The sequence below is a fragment of the Platichthys flesus genome, chromosome 9 (assembly GCF_949316205.1).
Source record: "Platichthys flesus chromosome 9, fPlaFle2.1, whole genome shotgun sequence".
NCBI lineage: Eukaryota > Metazoa > Chordata > Actinopteri > Pleuronectiformes > Pleuronectidae > Platichthys > Platichthys flesus.
In genome coordinates this window covers 23326408-23348442 of record NC_084953.1, presented here as the reverse complement: position 1 = coordinate 23348442, position 22035 = coordinate 23326408, and the positions used below count along the sequence as shown (strand labels likewise).

At 42.4% G+C, this 22035-nt stretch overlaps 2 protein-coding genes across 2 annotated transcripts; one reads left to right on the top strand and one right to left on the bottom strand.

Annotated features, from left to right (window-relative positions):
* Window positions 1–6451: 6451 nt before the first annotated feature.
* On the top strand, window positions 6452–16326 carry LOC133960675 (divergent protein kinase domain 1A-like). Its single transcript, XM_062395466.1, has 5 exons — window positions 6452–6695; window positions 13969–14103; window positions 14313–14420; window positions 14512–14688; window positions 15054–16326. The coding sequence occupies exons 1-5, from the start codon at window positions 6642–6644 to the stop codon at window positions 15864–15866; spliced, it is 1287 nt and encodes a 428-aa protein (XP_062251450.1). The 5' UTR covers window positions 6452–6641; the 3' UTR covers window positions 15867–16326.
* A 118-nt stretch (window positions 16327–16444) lies between these two features.
* Window positions 16445–21627, bottom strand: LOC133960680 (large ribosomal subunit protein uL18). Its single transcript, XM_062395472.1, has 8 exons — window positions 21498–21627; window positions 20943–21012; window positions 20732–20847; window positions 20350–20484; window positions 20043–20245; window positions 18152–18329; window positions 16785–16873; window positions 16445–16603 (listed from the first exon to the last, which is right to left on the bottom strand). The coding sequence occupies exons 1-8, from the start codon at window positions 21498–21500 to the stop codon at window positions 16504–16506; spliced, it is 894 nt and encodes a 297-aa protein (XP_062251456.1). The 5' UTR covers window positions 21501–21627; the 3' UTR covers window positions 16445–16503.
* Window positions 21628–22035: the final 408 nt, after the last annotated feature.

The following is a 22035-nucleotide window of genomic DNA, read 5'->3' as shown; positions in this document are numbered from 1 at the left end:
GAAAGGAAGTGGCGCTCCAGCAACAATGTTGAAAACCTCATAGACTGGAAGAATAGTGTTAAAGAATATAAAAAGGCTCTCCACAAAGTAAGAGCCGCCTACTATTCAAAATTAATAGAAGAGAATAAAAATAACCCCAGGTTTCTCTTCTGCACTGTAGCCAGGCTGACAGAGAGTCACACCTCCACCGAACCCAGTATTCCTCCATCCCTAAATAGCAATATCTTTATGACCTTTTTTAATGATAAAATTCAAACTATTAGAAATAAAATCAACCATCTCCTGCCCTCAATTGGCACTAATACCCTCCCAACAACAGAGATCTCAGAAACGGCTGAGAATCCTACCCATTACTTAGACAGCTTCTCTCTGATCACCCGTGATCAGTTTACCAAATTAATCTCAGGTTCTAAACCAACAACCTGTATCTTAGATCCCATTCCTACCAACTTACTTAAAGACATTCTGCCCCTAATTGATAGTTCGTTACTTAACATTATCAATCTGTCATTATCATCAGGTTATGTACCACAGTCTTTTAAAATAGCTGTCATCAAACCCCTACTCAAAAAACCCACCCTAGACCCAGAGGTTTTAGCCAATTACAGACCAATATCTAACCTCTCCTTCATTTCTAAAATCTTAGAAAAAGTGGTAGCCAATCAGCTGTGTGAGTTTCTCCAGGAAAATAATATATATGAAGACTTTCAATCAGGGTTTAGAGCCAATCACAGTACAGAGACAGCCTTGGCAAAAGTCACTAATGACCTTTTAATAGCCTCAGATCAGGGACTTGTGTCTGTCCTCGTTCTGTTAGATCTCAGTGCAGCATTCGACACAATTGACCATCAAATTTTATTACAAAGACTAAAACAGTTAATTAACATTAATGGAACCGCCCTTAACTGGTTTAAATCGTATTTTTCTGATCGCTCCCAATTTGTGCAAATTAATGATGAGTCATCTGTGCGCACCAAAGTTAATCATGGTGTTCCACAGGGCTCTGTGCTCGGCCCAATTTTATTCTCATTATATATGCTTCCACTAGGAAACATTATCAGGACACACTTGGTAAATTTCCACTGCTATGCGGATGACACCCAGTTATATTTGTCAATAAAACCTGAACAAAGTAATCAATTAACTAAACTTCGAACATGTCTCAAGGACATAAAAACCTGGATGACCCGCAATTTTCTCTTATTAAACTCAGACAAAACAGAGGTTATAATACTTGGCCCCAAACACCTTAGAGATGCATTATCTAATGATATAGCTGCGCTAGACGACATTGCCCTTGCTTCAAATGAAACAGTCAGGAACTTGGGAGTGATCTTCGATCCTGATTTATCCTTTAATAGTCACTTAAAACAAATTTCTAGGACCGCTTTTTTCCACTTGCGTAATATTTCAAAAATTAGACATGTCCTTTCACAAAAAGATGCAGAAAAACTAGTCCACGCCTTTGTTACATCGAGACTGGACTATTGTAATTCATTATTATCAGGCTCCAGCAGGAAGTCGTTAAAGACTCTACAGCTTGTCCAAAATGCTGCAGCACGTGTCCTGACGAGAACAAAGAGAAGAGAGCACATTTCTCCAATATTAGCATCGCTACACTGGCTTCCAGTTAAATCTAGAATAGAATTTAAAATTCTCCTCCTCACCTTCAAGGCCCTTAATAATATAGCGCCTTTATACCTTAAAGAGCTGTTAATACCTTATAAACCCACTAGAGCACTCCGCTCCCAGAATTCAAGCCTACTTGTCGTCCCTAAATTCTCTAAAAGTAGAGTAGGAGCCAGAGCTTTTAGCCATCAAGCCCCTCGGCTGTGGAATAATCTACCACTTTCAGTTCGGGAGGCAGTCACCATCTGTTCGTTTAAAAGTAGGCTCAAAACCTTTCTTTTTGATAAAGCTTATAGTTAGAGCTAATTAGTGCGCCAGAACGTTACTTGTTCTATTTTATGACACATGACACACGGAGCTTCTCTTTCCAGCTTCTCCTTCCTCTTCTCCATCCCTATCCCCCTTCCCCGGAATCCCTTTGCTTTATCACCCGCAGATCCAGGGCCTCTGTGGCCGCACCATGGATTACGGTTTGTGGATCGCGCACCGGGGGTCGCGGTGTTGGATCCAGTGTGGCGGATTCTGAGTCATGTGGGCTGATCGTGGTGCTGGTGGCGGACCCTGTGTCGCGTTGGCATTGGGCACGGGCGGTGGACCAGGACCGCAGTGGTGGCTTGTGATGGGTCCTCCTGGTGGGCGGCGGTGGACGGTGACTGAGGACTGAAGTGGCGTCTGGTCTGGATGGTGGATCGTCGTCTAGATGGTTGCTGAGCATGGACTGTGCTTCATCAATGCTGCTAGAGACTTTGATTATTGATGATGTTCTCCTGCACGTGGCATCTATTGCACTTCTGTCCGTCCTGGGAGAGGGATCCCTCACATGTGGCTCTCTCTGAGGTTTCTACATATTTTTACCCTGTTAAAAGGGTTTTTTGTAGTTTTTCCTTACTCTTGCTGAGGGTTAAGGACAGAGGATGTCACACCCTGTTAAAGCCCTATGAGATGAATTGTAATTTGTGAATATGGGCTATACAAATAAAATTTGATTGATTGATTGATTGATAGTTCAGCAGCCTCAGCTCCAGCTCAAGTCACCATGTCATCCCCTAAATACCAATGCTTTAGATGGCTATCTCCTCTGAAGCTCCAAACACTTCTTTTTGAGCTATGCCAGGTAACCATCGTGAAGCCCCTTGTTTTCCATATCATCCACTCACCTCAATGTATCTTCATTCTTGGTTATCCATGGCTGATCAAGCATAACGCTAATCTAGCATGGTCTATGCATGGTTGTCAACCTGAACTGGGGGAGCTTCTGTCATTCCCCATGTCTCCCTTCACAATTATGGAAGTTATTTTGTAGATTGATTGTTAGCCTGATCCCTGGGTCCCGCCCTCAAAGTAATGGTAAAACTAAACACTACACAACCAGGAAGTGGAAGCTGTTCTTGGGTGCCTGTTATTTTAGAACACCCAGTCTTACCTCAACAGCTTGTATGGATCAATGTAGTAGGTCTTCTGCAACTATATCGGACAGCTGTGTTATTCAAGTCACCTTGGGCTGATCTCCTAAGCAACCTCAACTCTATCCCACAATTCCCTCCTGTTTCTGCTAATGGTTTTTCTCTATTCAAATCTGTTTATAATTACCAGCCTATCTAAATGTACTTGATTATATATATTATATTCTAGTTAGATAAGTAACTCAGAGTGAAGGCCCTAATTCTCTTAACAATAATTTAATGTGCTGGAATTATTTTACCACATGTGACATATCTCTCCACAAAGGCCATGCACTTCCTGCGCTTCCTGTGGTATTTCTTGTTCCTACAGTGTGACTCCCAATTATAGTCTCTCGAGCGCTTTCCCGTAGGCTCACCAAAAGAACAGACACATAGTGTGTCTCTCTTATTTGGGATCATTTAAACCAAAACCTTATAACACAGTGTTCAATGTTATGTAACACTAGAAGACAAGCTTAAACAAGATTGCAATCAATTGCATCTTTACTGTATAATGTTCATTACGTAATAACAGAATATAGGCTGTTTTGTCAACAAAACATATTAATCATAGTTTTACTTATTTACAAAAAAACAGACCACATGTAATTTCATCACGTATATATATGTTTATTAAATATGATTGAGAAATATGAGATCAATGTCCAGAAACAGATCTTCCTTCAGGGTACTCCAGTTTGAGAATCGATCCATATAATGGGTGTTTGTTGGACTGAGTAAATGCATCTGATATGCTTATTTACAATGAGGTGATTGTGTTCCATAAATCTCTATACATGCACATGATCAGCAGAAACAAATATGCATATACTGTCGATCCTCAATCCAGCCTCTCTGTGTCCAGAAGCCAGACCACATAGCTGAGACAGTGTTGAATTCGGACAGTCAAGATAAAATTATGCTAAAATCGCATGTGTAAATTTAGAAGTCTTATTGCACAAGCAACAAAGAAGGTTTGATTCAAGTTGCGTGTGAATCAGGGCACTCTACAAGTCTATTCTGAGGAGAGAGGTTCAAACTCAAAGTGTAGAGGGTGTTTTGTGGAGTTTGCGGTAGAGCTGCTGAACAACTGTAAGCTGCAGGGATGTCTGTGCGCAACCCTCTGCGTCGCCTATCACTTTGCCAATTGACTTCACCTTTGAGCCTGAGGTTCAAGCAAGCACACCAGGCACAAAATCACCAATGGATCTCCAGCTGGGTTGAGAGCATACAACTCACATTTTAACACCCATCTGTATGAATAGAATAGTACATGTGAGAAAGTAATGATGTGTGTGTTTGTTCATGATAGTAAGGGAACATATCAGCCAGTGCAACAGTGAGATTCAGTGAAGTGTATTAAAAGTTTTTGGATGATGATGTAGGACAAAGGGATAAGATGCCCAGATATCAACCTGAGGATACACACATAATCCTTCAAGTTGTGGGTCTTTCTCTCATATGGTAAAATGTATAAATCCGACCTTCCATCCATCATCTATCCATCATTTATACTTTAAATAAATCTTTTGGGGAACTTGGGAACTGGACCCATGTTCACAGCCCGAGACAGAAAATGATATCCTTTGTCAAATGCCTTTGTTTACAAATGTCAAGCTTTTCTGAACTTACATGCACACACACACACACACACAAACACAATGAACACAAGGTTCTAGTCTAACCATGGAGAGCAGTTTAGTGTCATTGTCTTGCTCTTGGCTTAATAGTAAACATTGTGTGACATTGCTTCAAGTTAGGAGTTTGAAATCCTGCTGCGTTACATTCTGTGAATTATGTGGAGAAAGCTCCTTCTATGGGTGCTCTGTGATGAGGGTTATCTGTAAAGATATCAAACTTATACATAAGCTTGAATCATTCCAATGAACAACCCTCCACTGGCCACTGTTAACTCTCATCCTCAACTCTGCATCATGACATTTCTCATCATGACATTTCTCAGTGTGGAATTACTTTCACATGTTCTGAATATTCCGGTGTTCTACATCCCGATTGACTTCAGGAAGCTGGTTGTAACTGTAAAACTGTAATACAGGTCTATCACCATGAGGGGGGAGGCTAACAGTACTTACTTCTGATGCCGCTGCCGTCGTCGTCATTTAGTGGTACTGAATGAATGATAAATGTAATTTTGGCCTTTGAATTTAAAATCAATTCAGACGTTATCCAGGTTTCTATTAATCTGAAAAGCTATGTTTGTGGAGCAGGCCTTAAACACATAAGACATTGTGCATACATTTGTCTTTATGATCTTAATCAGACAACTATCCCTCTGCTGTGTCTCTGTGCACTCCAGTGGTGCTGCTGCCCCCATTTCTGCATCAACAATGTTGCTGTTTGTTTGTTCTTGCATGGAAATAGATTTTTTTCTATCTGCCCACCAAAGTGACTCAAGCTAATCAGCATGCCATAATTGCAGGAAATACCTTATCTGCATGCAGTTATAGTCCTCTACCCCTCCAAAAGCCAGGCATTTCTCCTATAGTGAATCCAATATTCCAGACATGTATGCCAGCTTTGTTTAGTTATTTGCTCTCAACAGCAGTGCAGCTATCACAGCTCTGCTGTGCTGCATGAATAAATTATGCAATTAAATGTGCCATATCCAACTGCAGAAATGTGTCTATTGTATTATTCACACTTGGCAGGCAGCACTGTCTGTTTTTATGGACGATGATGCTTGTGTGCCACATGCAAATGTGCTACATAACTGCCAACTTACATTTTATTGGTGCATTTTCCCTAAGATGCAGTCTTCGGTATTCAGACTTCCCATCTGTAAGTAGCCAGCAGGAAATATAGACATAAGCCTTTTTACAGAGGAAACGGATTTTGAAATAGTCCCAAATTATAGACAAAACACTCGTTTCAGGTTTATGTTATTTATATTCCATATAACTATGAAAAGGAATTATGACATGGACTAGTATTTAAGTATATAAAGAATAGGATGTTCTACATCCATAACGTCTGCTTCCTGAGAAGTGTCGGTGCGTTTGATATGGATTCTAAACTCTGTCAAAAATAAAACAGGTAAAGGTGTTTAAGCGCCTAAATACACACTTTGTATGTCTGGTGTTTGATGCTGAACAGGAGATCTCTACACAGTAGGTTTATCAGAAATTGATAACATTTGACTTAATTTAATTTTAAGAATAACCATTTGTGTTCCTTCTAATTTGCAATTGCAAAGGGAAATACTTCCCTTAATAAAATCTCGCTTTTTTTACAGCATTTTATTATTAAAAGTAGAATAGAACAAAAAATACAATGTCAGAATATGTTAGCACTGAGCTCTCTGCTATTGGTCCATCCGGCTCAGAGGCGATCATGGCCAACATGAGTCTGACTTCGCCGCAGTCGGTGGCACAGCTCAGTGTGATGCCTCACCGCAGCATCGGAGCGCACATCCGCGGAGCCGCCGACGCATCACTGGTGTTTTATCTTTGGGAATGTAGCGGGGTTGGAGCGACAGACGTTCCCTGACTCTGTGTGAAGGAGAAGTGACTGATTCCTCCTGCAGCTGCCGTGAGATGGTTTGCGTCGGCCATGGCAAGGGGTCTGTTACCGTGGGGGCTCGTCAGAAAGCCTCTGTACATCCAGGTAAGCTACTGGGAAAGCCCGCTCCACCAACATTCCCAGATTATAACCTGCATGTTGGTACGACTGTCTCATTCATGCTATTATCCTCTGACCTTCATATATATTGCACATGTTAAAAATAGCTGGTGTAGCACGGACCGAATCATAAATTCACTTGATGCTCGACGGGAATCGACCATCCTCCTGATTCCCGTTGCTATAGCGACCACTTCCGTGTTCCATCCCGGTGGTACAGTCACACAATCGAGAGATGCTGGTTCTTAGGCTGCTAACCATCACCAACCTTTACTATACAACCCTAGGTTGGTGCTGATTCTGTTTATAAGTCACCACAGAGCAGAGTTGCTCCACCAGTTACCAAACGTTTCATGTCCTGTCATGTGTTTGATGTGATGCTGCCCAACTGGCCATCCTCCTCTCTGAAACTGGTAAAGGCAATTATGTCAATAGGGAAATTAGGTGAAGTCCACAACGGCCTTCTTCATAAGTAAAATTAAACCCGGCTGCATGGGGAAGTCCCGAAAGGACATGTGGAGTCCTCAGGAACCAAACTAGATATACTTAATAAAAGGTCATTCCCTGGTTGATTGAGGTGGTAAAGGAGAATCCACTCTCCAGTATCTTACTTCTTTGGCTGCATATTTCAGACTTTGAGCTCCAGCAAAAACTCATAGCAGCTGGTGCTGCACACTTCCTGTCCCTGCCCCGCTGCATGTTAGAAACAAAAACTGTCAACTGAAGTGAAAAGAATAGAGGCAGAGACAGACGGTCTCAAGAGACAGCCACCAGCTTCGCTCAGTTTTGTAGTCCACCTCAGCCTGGCAGTAGCAGCATAAGAAGTGTCTGTCAGAGATCCTTGTAGTGAAGCTGTTTTTCTGCAGGAATACCGAAACTAGCAAGTCCTGTAAACCAGGAATGTGGCTTGTGGCAGGTTCAATTCTTTGTTTTTATAATTCACAATCAAATACAAATTTGCTGGATCAAGCACATTTTAGCTGACAAAACAATCAATAAAAAAGGATTGTGTCTCTTATGTGTTGCTGTCACCCAGCAGAGAGGATTCAAACAGTTCAATGGTAACACACCCCAGAGTTTATTGTGTGTGTCGACCCTCTGTCTGCAACGTTCGATTTACAGCATCAGCTGACAAATGCAATGTTCGCATGTGCTAATGTCGCAGCACTGAGTCAATGTGGAAAAAGATGTGATTTGAATGTGTGTGTGGTGATGGGGGGGGGGGGTGTTGCTTACTGTCTGCACCGAGATTAGTCAGTGACAGTGTGATATCCTGTTCAGAGAGTCTGTGACAAGTGGGGACGCAATGATGAGCTGCTGATCCACATTTCACCTGGATCCCTTTATATGTTTTTCTTTATTTTTGTAAAAGATGTCAAGCAAACACTCCATAAGCTTCTGCTTTTCACTCCCACAGCCCCCTCCATCTGTTGTTCCTGTTTTCATGTCTTCCTCAGCTCTGCTTGGCAACCCATTAACCGGCAACCTCTGAGGGATATGGCTTTATAATCATACATAATGGATGAATGGTGTGCCAGCTGCAGAAAAAGAAAAGTGTCAGAACCTTAATGTGCTGCTCTTGATCTCCTTTCTGCCTGTGCATTTCCACATCAGGTGACGCTCTGTCGCTCTACACTGTTTGCTCATATCTCTGTATATTATGTCACAGAACTTCAGAGCTTCAATAGGATTAACAGGGATGTGGGTGTAGAGTAAATTCAACCGGATGAAGACAGACATTTCTTCCCATCCACCCCAGCATATGGCCACAGCTCCCAGTCAGTGTCTAATTAATAGCTGTCACAGAAGCCACAATCAATATCACCTCATTAGCCATGTTTTTTGTATCTCTTTCCCCCCACGCAGGGTCAATACGTAATCCCAGAGATAGAAATGCACTGCACATGGTTGAGGTAAAAGCCACAATCTATCGACCAGAAGAAGGCCAATCATAAATTTGTCTCCACGCAGACTGTTATTACCACAATGCTTTTGCTGTTGATGCATTTCACCTACGCAAAATCAATGTGAGGTACGTGGAGCTCTTACTTGTGTGGTCACTGCTGTTAAAGTGCTGTGGGCCTGTACGGTCAGATTTGTAAGTAAACCAATCATCAGATAAAGCAGCGGAAATCATGTTCACATATGTCGCTGTTAATAGAATCATGTTCTGTTTTTGTGGGGTGTTTGTAAGATGATTAGTTTGGAGATGCTGCAATGTACACATCTTTTGATTAACTGTACAATTAGCAGTCAGAGAGACATTAAACAAATCTTGAGATGACTGCAACACGGTTTGTAAAGGGGTGAAGGAAGATCCCAATAGAAATAGAAACATTACATGTCATTTAGCTGACGCTTTTGTCCAAAGCGACTTACATTTTTAGTACACTCATCATTCATGAGGGGCCATTTAGGGGTTCAGTATCTTGCCAAGGACACTTAGGTATGCAGATGAGAAAGAGAGGGATTCGAACCAGCAACCTTCTTGTTGCAGAACACCCGCTCTATCCCCCAGGCCACACTCTCCCCACACTGGAAACAATGGTGGTTCTTCCCGTCTGACCACACATGCAACCAATACAAGCTGCGCTGCTCTTTTCATGTGACATGCATCACTCTCCACAATCCTCTATCGTACACACCCTCCCAATTTGGCGATCTATTTAAGCTGCAAAGATTTCCCATCTCTCCCTTTGCTGTAATGCCTCTACTGGCCTGCCTCAGTACCGCTGCCAGTCGGTTCAGCCCCTCCACCACCACAGTATCTAGCCGTAGGCTCCGACAGGGGAGTCAAAGATATTTGTGAGTTGTCTGACTGAACAAAGATTTTTGTGACTGGCCACAATTAAATACCTATGAAATCTGTGATTCGTACTATTAATTCTAATTATCTTTGCCAAGGAAGTTATGTTTTATTGTGTGTTTGTTTATTTGTCTGTTATTTATCAGCATTACATAGAAAACTGCTGAATGGATTACATTAAAATTAAGGGTATGATCGGGCAACAACCAATTTAAATTTGGAATTCCTCTGGAATAATATATGGATTTAGTTGAAACGAATGTGCATCCTATATTTACTATTAATAGCTATTCTAGTCTCCATGTGTAGTGGGTGTGTAGAGGGAGTAGAATGGGTCATAAATTGGTTATTGGAAAAACTACCCTTTGTAGACATTTTAGTTGTCAACAAGACTAGAAAATATAAATACAAACCATTTACCCATTAGACAGGGCCACTATTACCAGTTGGTTGGATGTAGTAACTCCGGTTCCTCCAGTCTGCTCGATGAAGTGTCTTTGGGCAAGATAATGAACTCTAAAGTGTGCCAGCTGGCAGTGTGTAGTGCTGTATGGATGTTTATGTGAATGGGTGAATGTGGCTTGTAATGGTCGTTAGGACATTAAAGGGCTGTATAAAGACAGTCCATTAACTTTATTACCTGTACTGTTTCAATATGTTTTCGTGGAAATAATCGAATCCATTCTCTGGAAGGATATATCAAAGCCCTCTCCGGTTTCAGGATGATGAAAGTGGTCAAAATTAAATATGCGCTAACTACCATTGTTGACATTATCATTAGATCAAATGATTCTGTGTAAAGAGACAGATGTCACTTAGAGTGAGAAACACAGAGAAATATCACGTGACTCACAGTGGCAGCCATCATGTCAGACACTACCTCTGGTTGTTGGTCTGACTTCCATACACAGATTTAGAAATGAATCATGTGTGATCGAGGCATTTTCACAATACTGACTTAAAAGCACATAAACTCCACTGTGAAGAGGCAAATATGAATAGAGTGCAACATCAAGGCTCACTGAAAGCATGATTACTGCACTAACGCTGCTGTCAAATTCAGACTATCGATGGCATATCCTTTAAGAGACTGATGACAAATGATATAATACACATCTCCCTTTCAACACTGATAATAATAATAAACTCCCATCTTTGAGTCTCCATCAAGTTATTTTCCGTTGGAGTGTTTGGTCAAAAAGATCCCAGAGGAAGTTGTAGCAAAAGAGTAATGCAGAAAGGAAAAAAGAAAGAGGGGGAGAGATGAAGACACTTAAGCCAATAAAGAAAATTGGAACTGCAAGTGCCAGAGGTTGGAGGCAGGGGGAGTCCATCAATGTCAAGCACTGAGTGCAAGAATCATTAATAGACAGGAAAGTAGGGCTGCTAAAAAGTCCTTTTCACTAATGTTCTCAAATTGGAGTAATGCCATTATGCATCTCAGTAGACTGTATTTATCGACTTGGTAATTAGAAAGAAAATCCAATGACCAGGTAATGAGTCTGGAGCCTGTTCCACTGTTCCAATACAAACAGCATTTTCTTTTAATTACGGAGCATCTATTTAAAAGTCTCTGATACAACGCAGTTTGAAACTAATTTATATTAAATTTACACTCACTGTTTCCTAATAAACAACAGAGATGAATGTGTGATTTGCCTTAAAAGTAGCACTAATTAATATCATAGTGAGGAACCTTGAGTGAATTACCACTCCACAGTCCCCTTCAATTCTCTGAAGCATCTTTTGCCTCATTGTTTTTACTGCCAGCAAAGCTGTTCGGTGGCTGATCACAGGACTCCAAGTTGAAATTTTACTTCATGTCTACTGGAGGTTTAAAAAGGGCTGTTTTCTAACACGTTGATTATAGGCCAATGTTTCGCTCGGTTCTTCTGTTATACCCATAGAGCCCAAAATAATGACAATGTAAAAAATGTTGCACTGTCGGATATCAATTTGCATCTCATTTACCCAGTCTCACACAAACACACAAATGGCAACGAGGTACCCCGCAAGGACTGTTTCCCAGGTAACGTTGAAGATATAATATAGTGCTGTATATTAGTGAGTTAGAAGCATAGTGAAGCACTAAACTCTGCATGCTCAATGAGGACTCGTACGGCACTCACATTAAGTTGGGCAATTTGGCACACAAAAAAATGCACCAAATTTCAACCATCTTCACAGAACAGCTCTGCAGTCAAACTTAAGTCCTCCAATCCCAGCTAACAGAAGTACTGTCCACCATTGAGACCATAATTTATTATTCCTTCTCTTACTTCTCTTCTTCCTCCTAATACAATGTAGGTTTACACTCAGTATGGCAATCCGTGAAATCATACTCCTATTCTACCGAGGCATTTCAAGGGCCCGGTTCGGGCCCAGTGCCTAATCTGGCTGGACCCTGGCCCCAACACTTTGCTGATCTTGGAGAAAGATTTACTTACTCAGGGACCAGTGATGGGATTATTGTGACCAACAAGATGTGTAGCGAAGCAGCAGTGGTGCATGGAGGAGACAAACTGTCTCCTTGTTCTTGCTGTAGTCCTCTGTCGTTGATGTTATGCCAGTGTTGCTGAGATGTGTAGAGTGACGCATACAGTGACCCATTGGGCCCATGGCAAAGCTTATAAGGTTCATAAGTTGAACTAACTCCAAACCAGCCCTAGCACCAGGCTCACCTTGGTCGGGAGGGGAGACTTATGCAGACCCATGCCTTGCCTTTTGCAATCCATGTAGTCGCTGGTCTGCATGGGGATCAAGTGTCGTTTTTTTATTTCATTTTAATCGATTAAATTACTTCAGGTTTATACAAAAATAACTGTTCTCCACAGAAGTGTCCATAGTAAATTCACATTGTGTGCTCTTCACACAAAAGAAAGAACTGAAAATAAGGCCTCGGGACAACAAAGATGACTATCCTCCTCTCATTAATCTAAGTAACAAGGTGTCACGCCTGGATCAACCGTTCATTTAAGTGAGATCAACATGATAGGCAGAATTATTATTAGGCATAAGTTCTACTACAAGGATTTGGATCACCATTAGAGAGTGGACTGTTTAAAATGTATTCAATTTAAAGAATGTATCTAGATGAATGTGAGAACGGATATCAAGAGGGTTAATAAGACTGGTTGAAAGTTTCTTCCATGGAGGCTAAACTGGAACTGAACTGCAGTGATTAATGAACAACTGGTGCTCTGGGCTGTTGTGGCAATAACAAGTTGTCTGTGCGCTTATGTGAGTGTATGTCTTTGTGCGTCTCTGTAAATGTGTCTGTTTCACTGTGTGCTTGTGTGTGTGCATGTGCATCGTAATCAGCTGATCTGAATCAGTCGAATGTGCTCAGACTACAGTTAATGGTTGCCGTAGTGAAACTGCTTTGATACAGCTGGTTCAAACAGGGACAATAGTGAGACACACCTCTGAAAGTATTTATGGGGACATAAGATGAAAATTCCACCTTTGTAGTGCTTTTACATGTTAATTTGGGTATCTGGCATGTCTACCGTCCAAAAAACTTTGGAAAAAAAACGGGCCGGTGGGCATTAGCTCGCTGCTGCTACCCGTCAGACATTTAGATAGCCGCATAAACAAAACGTTCTCTAAACGTTGACTCAAAAGTGTGGAAGGATGTTGCTGCTTCGCCAGCTCAGGCTCCCACTGCTCCCACTGTGGGGCTGCGGTGGGGAGCTTGAGCTCTCAGCCAGGCTCACCGGGGTGAGGGGGGCGGGGCACTCAAAACAGGCCAGTCTGAGGAGTGCTATTTTAGAGAGGGTATAAAGGATGCTGTTTTAAATGATCCTTGTGGTATTTTGACCAAAATATGTTAGACATTTCATTAAGACCCCAAGGAACCATATCAAAGGTGGTCAAATGGGCATAATATGTCCCCTTTAATGGCTCAAAGTCTGTAATTCCTGTCGCCTGAAGTTCTACAGCGTGTGAAGCTGAAGAAATCAGTTGTGTTGACGGGATAGTTTAGTCCAAAATGCAATTAATTCATTAGCTACTCACCACAATGTCGATGGAGGGGTGGGTGAAGTGTTTTTGTCCATAAAACTTTTTCGGAGTCTCAGGGGTGAACAGCGTTACAGCCAAATCCAATACAAACAGTGACCACTTCTTCAAACCAAAAAAAACTCATCTATACCCTACATCAGGAGATAATTGCTCATAAAACAATGGCATATACCTGTGCCATGCCTAACTGTCCCATGAAACCACATTTAAATTCAGTGCATCAGGCTTTTATTTGGATCTGCACACACTCAGAAATATCAGTCCCTTCAAAAAAATGTATAACCTGTGTAAGAATCGGAATGAACCTAACTGAAAGCACTTGAGCAAATTACAATATATATATATATACAATCAGTAATACCATTTTTATTGTGACCTCGCAGATATTTCATCTAACACTGTTTGAATTCTCCAACCTGATTCCCACAGGCCAGATTCTCTTACCTTCATATGAGGTACCTGTTCTTCTCCTGGCTGACGCTGTTCGTGGGCAGCTGGATCGTGTATGTGAAGTACTCCTCCTACACAGAGCTGTGTCGAGGACATGACTGCAAAGAGTCAATAGTGAGTGTTTTCCATTTCCAAGGTGGATCCATCCATCCAGATCTCATACCAATATATATATGTAATGTAATGTAATGTAATGTAATAAACTGTTTATTCACAGTGTATGTGTGTTCATCCTCACAGTGTATGTGTGTTCATCCTCCAGTTCATGTTGGGCTGTTGATTTCTCATGTTGGGCTGTTGATTTCTCCCATTGTGTGTTTCAGTGTGACAAATATAGAAAAGGAGTCATTGAGGGCTCGGCCTGCAGCAGCCTGTGTGAGAAGGACACACTTTATCTGGGGAACTGTTTCACTGTCAAGCCAAACAGCCAGGTCCGTTTTTTTGGGTATTTTTTTTATCCTTCCTCTATGTTCTAATTGTTATTGATCCAACTGGATCCCTGGCCTGCCTTGTTCATTTCAGGTTTACTCAGGGAGCTGGGGAGACCTGGAGGGAGTCATTAAATGCCAGATGGAGGAGGCTCCTCATTACGATTTAGGGAATGAGATGAAGCCCAGAAAGGAAGCGGCGGCTTTCAACAAGCCCACTAAGGGCACCTCAGTGGAAATGTTCAGGGAGATGATTCTCGATCACCTTAAGGTTAGGAACTTTCCGTCCTAATGATTCAGAGTTAGGTTTATCACAAATTTTGCATTCATGTAGTGTCAAAATAAAAAAGTTACAAACGGAAAATGCACATGCCAATATAAACATATAACATCATTTTATGATTAATACATTTTAAATTACTGGATGCCTCTAAAACCTGATCCCTTTTCTTTGCTCTTTGTTTATACGCAATTATTGTGAAGATGAATGAAGTTGATTAAACTTTTGTGATATACAAATGCTATACATTTTGGTTATAGTGTTCACGTTTTTCAACTTTCTGACTTAAAAACACAAACACACCGAAGTCTGATTTAAAAATTCTTGATTTGCCCTTTTCTTTTTTGCGATTACAGGCTAAACTTGGGGCTCAGGCCAACCTCGCAGACCTGACAACCCAAGTGCTGTCAGTTGCCGATGCCAACAAGGACGGTCACATCTCTCTGCCCGAGGCTCGCTCCACGTGGGCTCTGCTTCAGCTCAATGAGTTCCTGTTAGCTTTGGTCCTACGAGACAGAGAGCACATGCCCAAGCTGCTGGGTTTCTGCGGAGACCTGTACGTGATGGAGAAGGTGCCACACTTTCCTATGTATGGGATCAGTCTACCCTGGATTATGGAAGTGTGGATTCCCACCGGTCTGCGTCGCAGCATGGACCAGTGGTTCACTCCCTCCTGGCCGCACAAGGCCAAGATCTCCATCGGACTACTGGAACTGGTTGAGGATGTTTTCCACGGCAACTTTGGCAGTTTCCTCATGTGCGATGTGAGCGCCACCAGTTTCGGCTACAACGACCGCCACGACCTGAAGGTGATTGATGCTTGGTACATTGTTCCAGAGGCCATCTTCCAAGAAGCCATTAGGCAACAGCAATGCAACGTGGACGAGGACTGTCTCTACGGGGCTGACTGCTTAACTTCGTGTGACCTCACCAAGCACCGCTGCACACAAGAGGTGACCAGGCCAAACTTGGCCAAAGCCTGTGAAGCAATAAAGGACTACGTTCTGAGGGGGGTGCCATATGACATGCGTGCAGCGCTTGAGAAGCAGCTGTATGCCTGCATTGCACTGAAAGGCTCAACAGAACAGATGGAAATCGAACACTCACTGATATTGAACAATCTTAAGACTCTGTTATGGAAGAAAATCTCTCACACTAAAGACTCGTGACAGATAAGCACTTAACACGGGTACCAAGACCAAATCCTGTCCTTGCATTAATAAAATAAAAGTATCATTTGTTTTCACTGTGGTAAAAATAGGAATCTCTGTAATTCAACTTACATGTGTAAGTGAGTTGGTACTGTAATTGTTATGGAAAGTGACTTTAGTACTAAATTATGTAATAAGAAAGTTGATGCACTGGAGCAAAATGACAAGTGGGTTTTCAAAATATGAACTGACAATAATAAATTTGACTAAGAATCATGAGCACAAATTGTAAGTGCTTACGTGAGCTTTTTCAGTGAAGTCTAAATTGAGCCAGGCAATATCTTGACTGGGTTGTTCCATTTTCACATTACCAAGACATGGCACCGTAGGCACAACAAATTCTGTAGAAGTGACAACTTTAGTGCAAGAAGTCATGCTGACTTTGCAGAACTAATTGGCCTTCTAGTTGCTTGACCGTCCCATCAGCCCATTAGCCACGGTTCTATTGAGTAATTTAGTTATATCATAATACCTTGAGGATCATGAAGGCAGAGGATACATAGGTACACTTTGACAAAGTACACAAGAGAGCCAACTCTTTTCAACAAATTTATTTCGACAAAGTCCTGCAGCAGGACCCCTACAGACTGGGGCCTCAGTCTGCATCCTCTTGTTCCTGAGCCCGGAGGAAGCTGGCCTTCTTCTGGGCGACGCGGTCTTTCCTCTGGGCCAGAGAAAGCTTGGCACGGTTCCACCTAGGTTACAGAAAACATAGAATTCACCATTAGCAGTTGTATAATTGGTATTGTTGATGTTTGGTGCAACACTGAGCTAGCTTCAAGGTTGGATTAACACCGCACCCTTCAAAAGTTGATTCAAATTTATTCAGAATAAACCTTCAGAAATGATGTAAACATATTGAGATTTTAATGTCACCTCTTCTTCTTGACTTCCTTGACAGGCTTCTTTTCATGGACAGGGTTCTCACGAATGGAAGCATGGGCCTTTTTGTACATTTCCTCAATCTGAAAGATAGAAACCCACAGTCAAATATTACTTTGACATGTGAGCACAGCAGGGGACCCCGATATGATTCACAGAGAAGAATGGGGGTGGGGGGTTCAATGGCGCTTCTCACATGCAGAAGATGCAAAAATGAAGAAAACGATGTGGTCTGTGGTGATAAGAGCCGACAGCGGTGTCGTTGCACCTGCCTCTATCTGCTGCTCAACCTCTCATCTGAATTATTATTGTTTTTGTGAACACGTCTGTGCATAGAACCTCGCGCTGTGTAGTACACGTGTGAAAGGCAAACCGTGGGTAAACTATAGTCAATCCTCTGGATTTCATGTCGACTTAAGTCACCAACATAAAATCTCATCTGACAAAAATGTTAAAGCCTTAAATTTTATTTACAAGGCACAGATTACTAAAAGAATGATAGTTTTTCTAAGGATGCACGATATATTACCGGCTCGATAATGGGAACTTTATATTATTCTTTATTGATCGGAATCTAAAATAGCCCATACGTCAGATAAACACAACCGCCTGGCCAAGCTCATGACGTCATTCATCCATGCCTGTCCTACCCAACTTGATGCGTTTGTCGAACAGTAACAGCTTTGCCGTTGTGGAAGTTTTTCACACCTTCTGAGAGTGACTGTAGAATTGTAATGTGCAACGGTTCCGAGGGAATTTTTTTTTTGCAATTTTAACCGATCAAACATGTAATTATCAGTATCGGGTGGGAAAAAAATCCACATCTTGCATCTAGACATTTCAATTGAATGACTAGCCAATAGGAGCCATGTCGAGTGGATATGACAAGATCAGTACGGCATCTCTACATCTTCATCTGCATTTAGGAAATTTAGGAAAGTAGCCTGATTCTGTATTACAATGCAGTTATTGATAAGCTCAATTTCCTTCCGTTACTGGAATTATGTCAATTACTTGAACTGGTACCATGACCCATTTAACTCAATGTCAAATTCAACTGCCAATATTTCCCCTCTTTCCTGTATCAAAATATATGATCAGTGTATTGTGGCCATGGGATATTTCTCCTGAGGAATCATTGCTGACCACTGTGATGGTCCAAATCTCTTGGCACCTGAGCTACCATTGTAGCTGAAGGGGAAAGATTCTGACATGCGATACCTTCAGGAGTGATGGCTGCTGCATGGATATTACGCAAACACTTTAAAGGGCCCAGAAGAGATCAACACCATCACAAGAACACCATTTGTATAATGCAACAAAGTGGAAAGGTAATTTCATAATGCATAAAGGGGACTTGCCGAATCAGGGGCGACTCCATTCTTGATGAACCGGGAAAATTGCTTCTTGTAAGCATCCTCGTCTTCCTCCATCAAGTAGCTCATGTACTCTGACACGTTGATGCCCATGATGTGCTTGCGATGGACCTCAGCATTGAACTCCTTGCTCTCTGCATCATATCCAGGGAAGCGTTTGGTGCTGGAAGACAAACACGGTGCAGATATGAGGTAATGCTTAAGTTGGTTCATTTAAAGCATCAAAATATTCAAACTCAAAGCAGAACCTCAACTGGGTAACATGAACACAAGTTATATTGACCACATTGCTGCATTATAGTTTGAACATATTGCACTGAAGTTTCAGGATTTAACCTGTTTCCAGTCACACCAGACGCTAGAATGATCACATGAGTATTTTATATTGTCTAATTTGAATGCTGTCCAAACCATGACCATGTGTCAGGATTTGGAAATGGTGTCATTCGGCTTCTATTTTCACATCTCACAAATAAAACCTACAAAAATAATTGCATTCCACTAGGAACAAAATACAAGAGTAACCATTTGAGTGAGACTGACGAGTCGGCGCACCAATCGACTCCAATCCACATTTTAATGCTGGGTATAAAACTGCAGTGACAAACTGAAGCTGCTAAATGGATCAAACTAGTGTACTGTTCACCAAAGTGAATCGATCAATACAACATAGTGAACTGCATGATATGTAATTTACATTAAAAAAGATCCGACTACATGAAGTCAGTCTAACAGTGGTCCGTAAACTCCACATTGATTTGACATTATTCATTTTGAACATAGGGGCTGCATCTTTAGCCTTCACTATATCAGGGTGGACTCCTTAGCAGTGTTGTTACTCATTACTCAACAAGATTGCGCTTCTCTACTCTTTTCTAATCATTCACACTTAGAGCTGATCTCTATAAAAACCTGCTGAATTCATAGTTATCTTCTTCTGCAACAATGAAGGTAAAAAAAAACTAAAAAACTAAACTAATACATTCAGCTGGAATTACTCTGCAGCCTAAATGCACGGGTCTGTCGCTCACAGAAACTGATAACAAGCATTTAGTTACTAGTCTATGGTGTCTAATCATCAATCCGAATAGCGTCGTTCACATGCAGTTCTTAGTTCTTATGCAGTGACAGGACATAGCTGAAACAATAACTAACAGAAAACATGAATTGATTATGTTTCGCAAGGAGTCGTTTACGTCTGCATTGCATCGAAGAAACCATTTGCCCCCACACTCAGGAATAGGGTTGGTTGTCACATTTGCCCATCCAAACAGGTCCTTTGTTAATGTGATACATGAATTTTTTTAACGAGGTATAATGCTAATGATCGACATAATTTCTTCTCTTTAAGGGGATTTCTTAAAAAGCCATAGAGATATTTCATGCAAACTAGCAGGCTGACCAACTGAAACGTCCGGTATCATACAGACCAGCCTCGATGTGCATTCCCCACTTTCACAGATTACCAGAACAAGTATTTGAGTGGTTGGTCCTTCATATGTGGCTTCTTCTTTCTTTTTTACCACCAAACAGAATATAGCCACATGCATTACAAAAACCCAACAAGGATTATTTCCTGATTACAGGCACCGGTAGTGTAAAATGTTGTAGGTGGCCCAGGCAACCACTCTTTAAGTTCAAACATTACAGTATGACTTAAGATCTGTCTGTTCCAATTAAGAAAATTAAAACATGAGGCAAATTAAAGAACGGTTATCATAAAAAGGTCCTGAAAAGAGAAATTCTCATCACATCAGGAAACAGGTTGCGGTGCTAACAAAGTGGCCTAAATACAATCATATATGTTTATCGTTTGGTCACATGGCCTGCATTGCTCTACAGAGCACTTTGAAGGCGAGGGTGGGCACAAGGTTACCTGTGTGGGATGGACAGGCCTCCATCCACAGCCCCCTTCAGAGCACCGAACACCTTGTTGCCTGTGGTGGTTCTGGCAAGCCCGGCATCCAGGTAGCAAGTGAAAGCGCCTGGCTGACCATCAACACTCTCCACGTTAAACTCGTCACCGGTCACCTCCACCTGGCCTTCGTACACCTTATCCAGGCCAAATTTGTTCAGCAGCTGAGGAGTGAAAATTTGACATATGGTGGACAAGCTTCTACAACCTTTACCTGACAACTTATCTTGAAAAGGTAAAAACCTAATAAAGTCACAGGTATACATACTCTGCGGGCGGCGAGCAGTCCAGTGCAGTAGGCTGCTGCGTAGTTTGTCAGGCCCACGGAGACCCCGTATTTTGGCAGCTCATGTGAGTAAGCGGCACACACGATCATGTCACCCTCAATCTTGGCATAGGCAATCTGCAACACAAACGCAAGGAGTGATGAGTTCACCCATTGGGGTACCTGGACATAGACTTAACACTGATGACCGATACTGGTCTACACAGTAGAATTTCAATTGATTACTTATTACTACTCAGATGGGATGCTATGTAACAGGTATGACCTGCTTCAACACACCTTTAATTGATAAATGCATACAAACATTCACATGTTGGCAGATTTGGGAGAGTTTTTAAGAAGGACAACCTCGGCCGATGCTCACCTGGCAGACGATGTCCCTGTTTGAGAAGCGGACAATCATCCGGTACTTGGGTGTGTTGTACTTGTTCTTATCTTGAACGACCAGGCGTTTGCGAGCAAAGAAGTCGGTCTTTCCCTCTGGAAGCAGAACACACACACTTCCGTTACTGACAAACAAAAAGAAGTGTAGCCTGGATGCTGAGAGGGGAGCTGAGTGTCACAGGTTGTCTCACCTCTCCTCCTCCTGAATTTGACCTGGTACCTCTTGAAGTAGGACTTGTTCTTCACCACTTTAACAAAACCCTGCAGGAGGACATAAATACTTCAAAACAGGAGAACAAAAGACAACTCCATGATAGGTTGGCAGATCTGCTGCGTTGAGTAGTTGAGCTGTCAGTGTCAGAGTCAGGAGTCGACCGGGCTAACATGAGCTAGCTGCGCTATGGGAAGTGAGCAGCGGGAGCTAGCACGGTTGCTACACCGGAGTTGACGATGAGCAAGCAGGCTAAAGACCCGCTGAACATACTGGTAAAATAGGGGAGATGAAGCTGGGGACTCGGTGGTGACACACTGGTGAAAACACTAACGCAGTCCATAGACAAGAGGAAGCGGGGAGTTTGTGAGGGTGGCCATTAGGCCACGTTGAATAGGACTCGGGTGAGTGTTAGCAAGACTGAATCTATCTTCATCTGAACACCAGCGACATGTTTTCAAACATCTGACCCGACACCGCACACTATGTCGGTCTGTGGCACACATGTATGCGCATATTGGGACGAGGTACCAACCATTTTTGCGGTCTTTTCGTCTCCTTAGTAAGGAGCCCGGAGCCAAAGACTGGGGCTTGACTCCGCTGCACTGGAAAAAGGAAGAGCGGGCAGCGCATGCGCAGTAAATACCATGTGACAGGAAGAGGCCATGCCGCAAAGGATTCGTCACTCTGCCCCCTGTCGACCTGGAGCGGACAGGCACCACGACCCGACCAAAGTGTCAGTGCTGTTATAGGTTCAGTGTTTGGGATTTAGGTGAAGGGGATCTACTGCCAGAAATTTAATTGAAGGAAATAATCCTAGTGATGGGGAGCAGCTGGGGATGAACGACGTGCGAACGAGCTGAACACGTTCTTCAATAGGTTCAACTCCAACCCCCCCACCCCCAGCGGACCCTCCACTGACTCCACTGACTCTACGACTGCCTCTACTGTATCTCTGAGCAACAACCCCCCACCTCCCCCCATCACCCCCTGCCCCCCTCCACCCCCGTCACCATCTACCCCCCCCCCCCCCCCCCCTCGCTGGCCTTTACCACAGACCTTTTCACACCTCC

Coding starts and splice junctions, on each gene's coding strand:
- LOC133960675 (XM_062395466.1), top strand. CDS start 6,642: ATGGCAAGGGGTCTGTTACCGTGGGGGCTCGTCAGAAAGCCTCTGTAC. Junction 14,421..14,511: donor CTGTCAAGCCAAACAGCCAG/GTCCGTTTTTTT, acceptor TGTTCATTTCAG/GTTTACTCAGGGAGCTGGGG. Junction 14,689..15,053: donor TGATTCTCGATCACCTTAAG/GTTAGGAACTTT, acceptor TTGCGATTACAG/GCTAAACTTGGGGCTCAGGC.
- LOC133960680 (XM_062395472.1), bottom strand. Junction 18,330..20,042: donor GGCCTGTCCATCCCACACAG/GTAACCTTGTGC, acceptor TTTGTCTTCCAG/CACCAAACGCTTCCCTGGAT. Junction 16,874..18,151: donor ATGGAGTCGCCCCTGATTCG/GCAAGTCCCCTT, acceptor TCTATCTTTCAG/ATTGAGGAAATGTACAAAAA.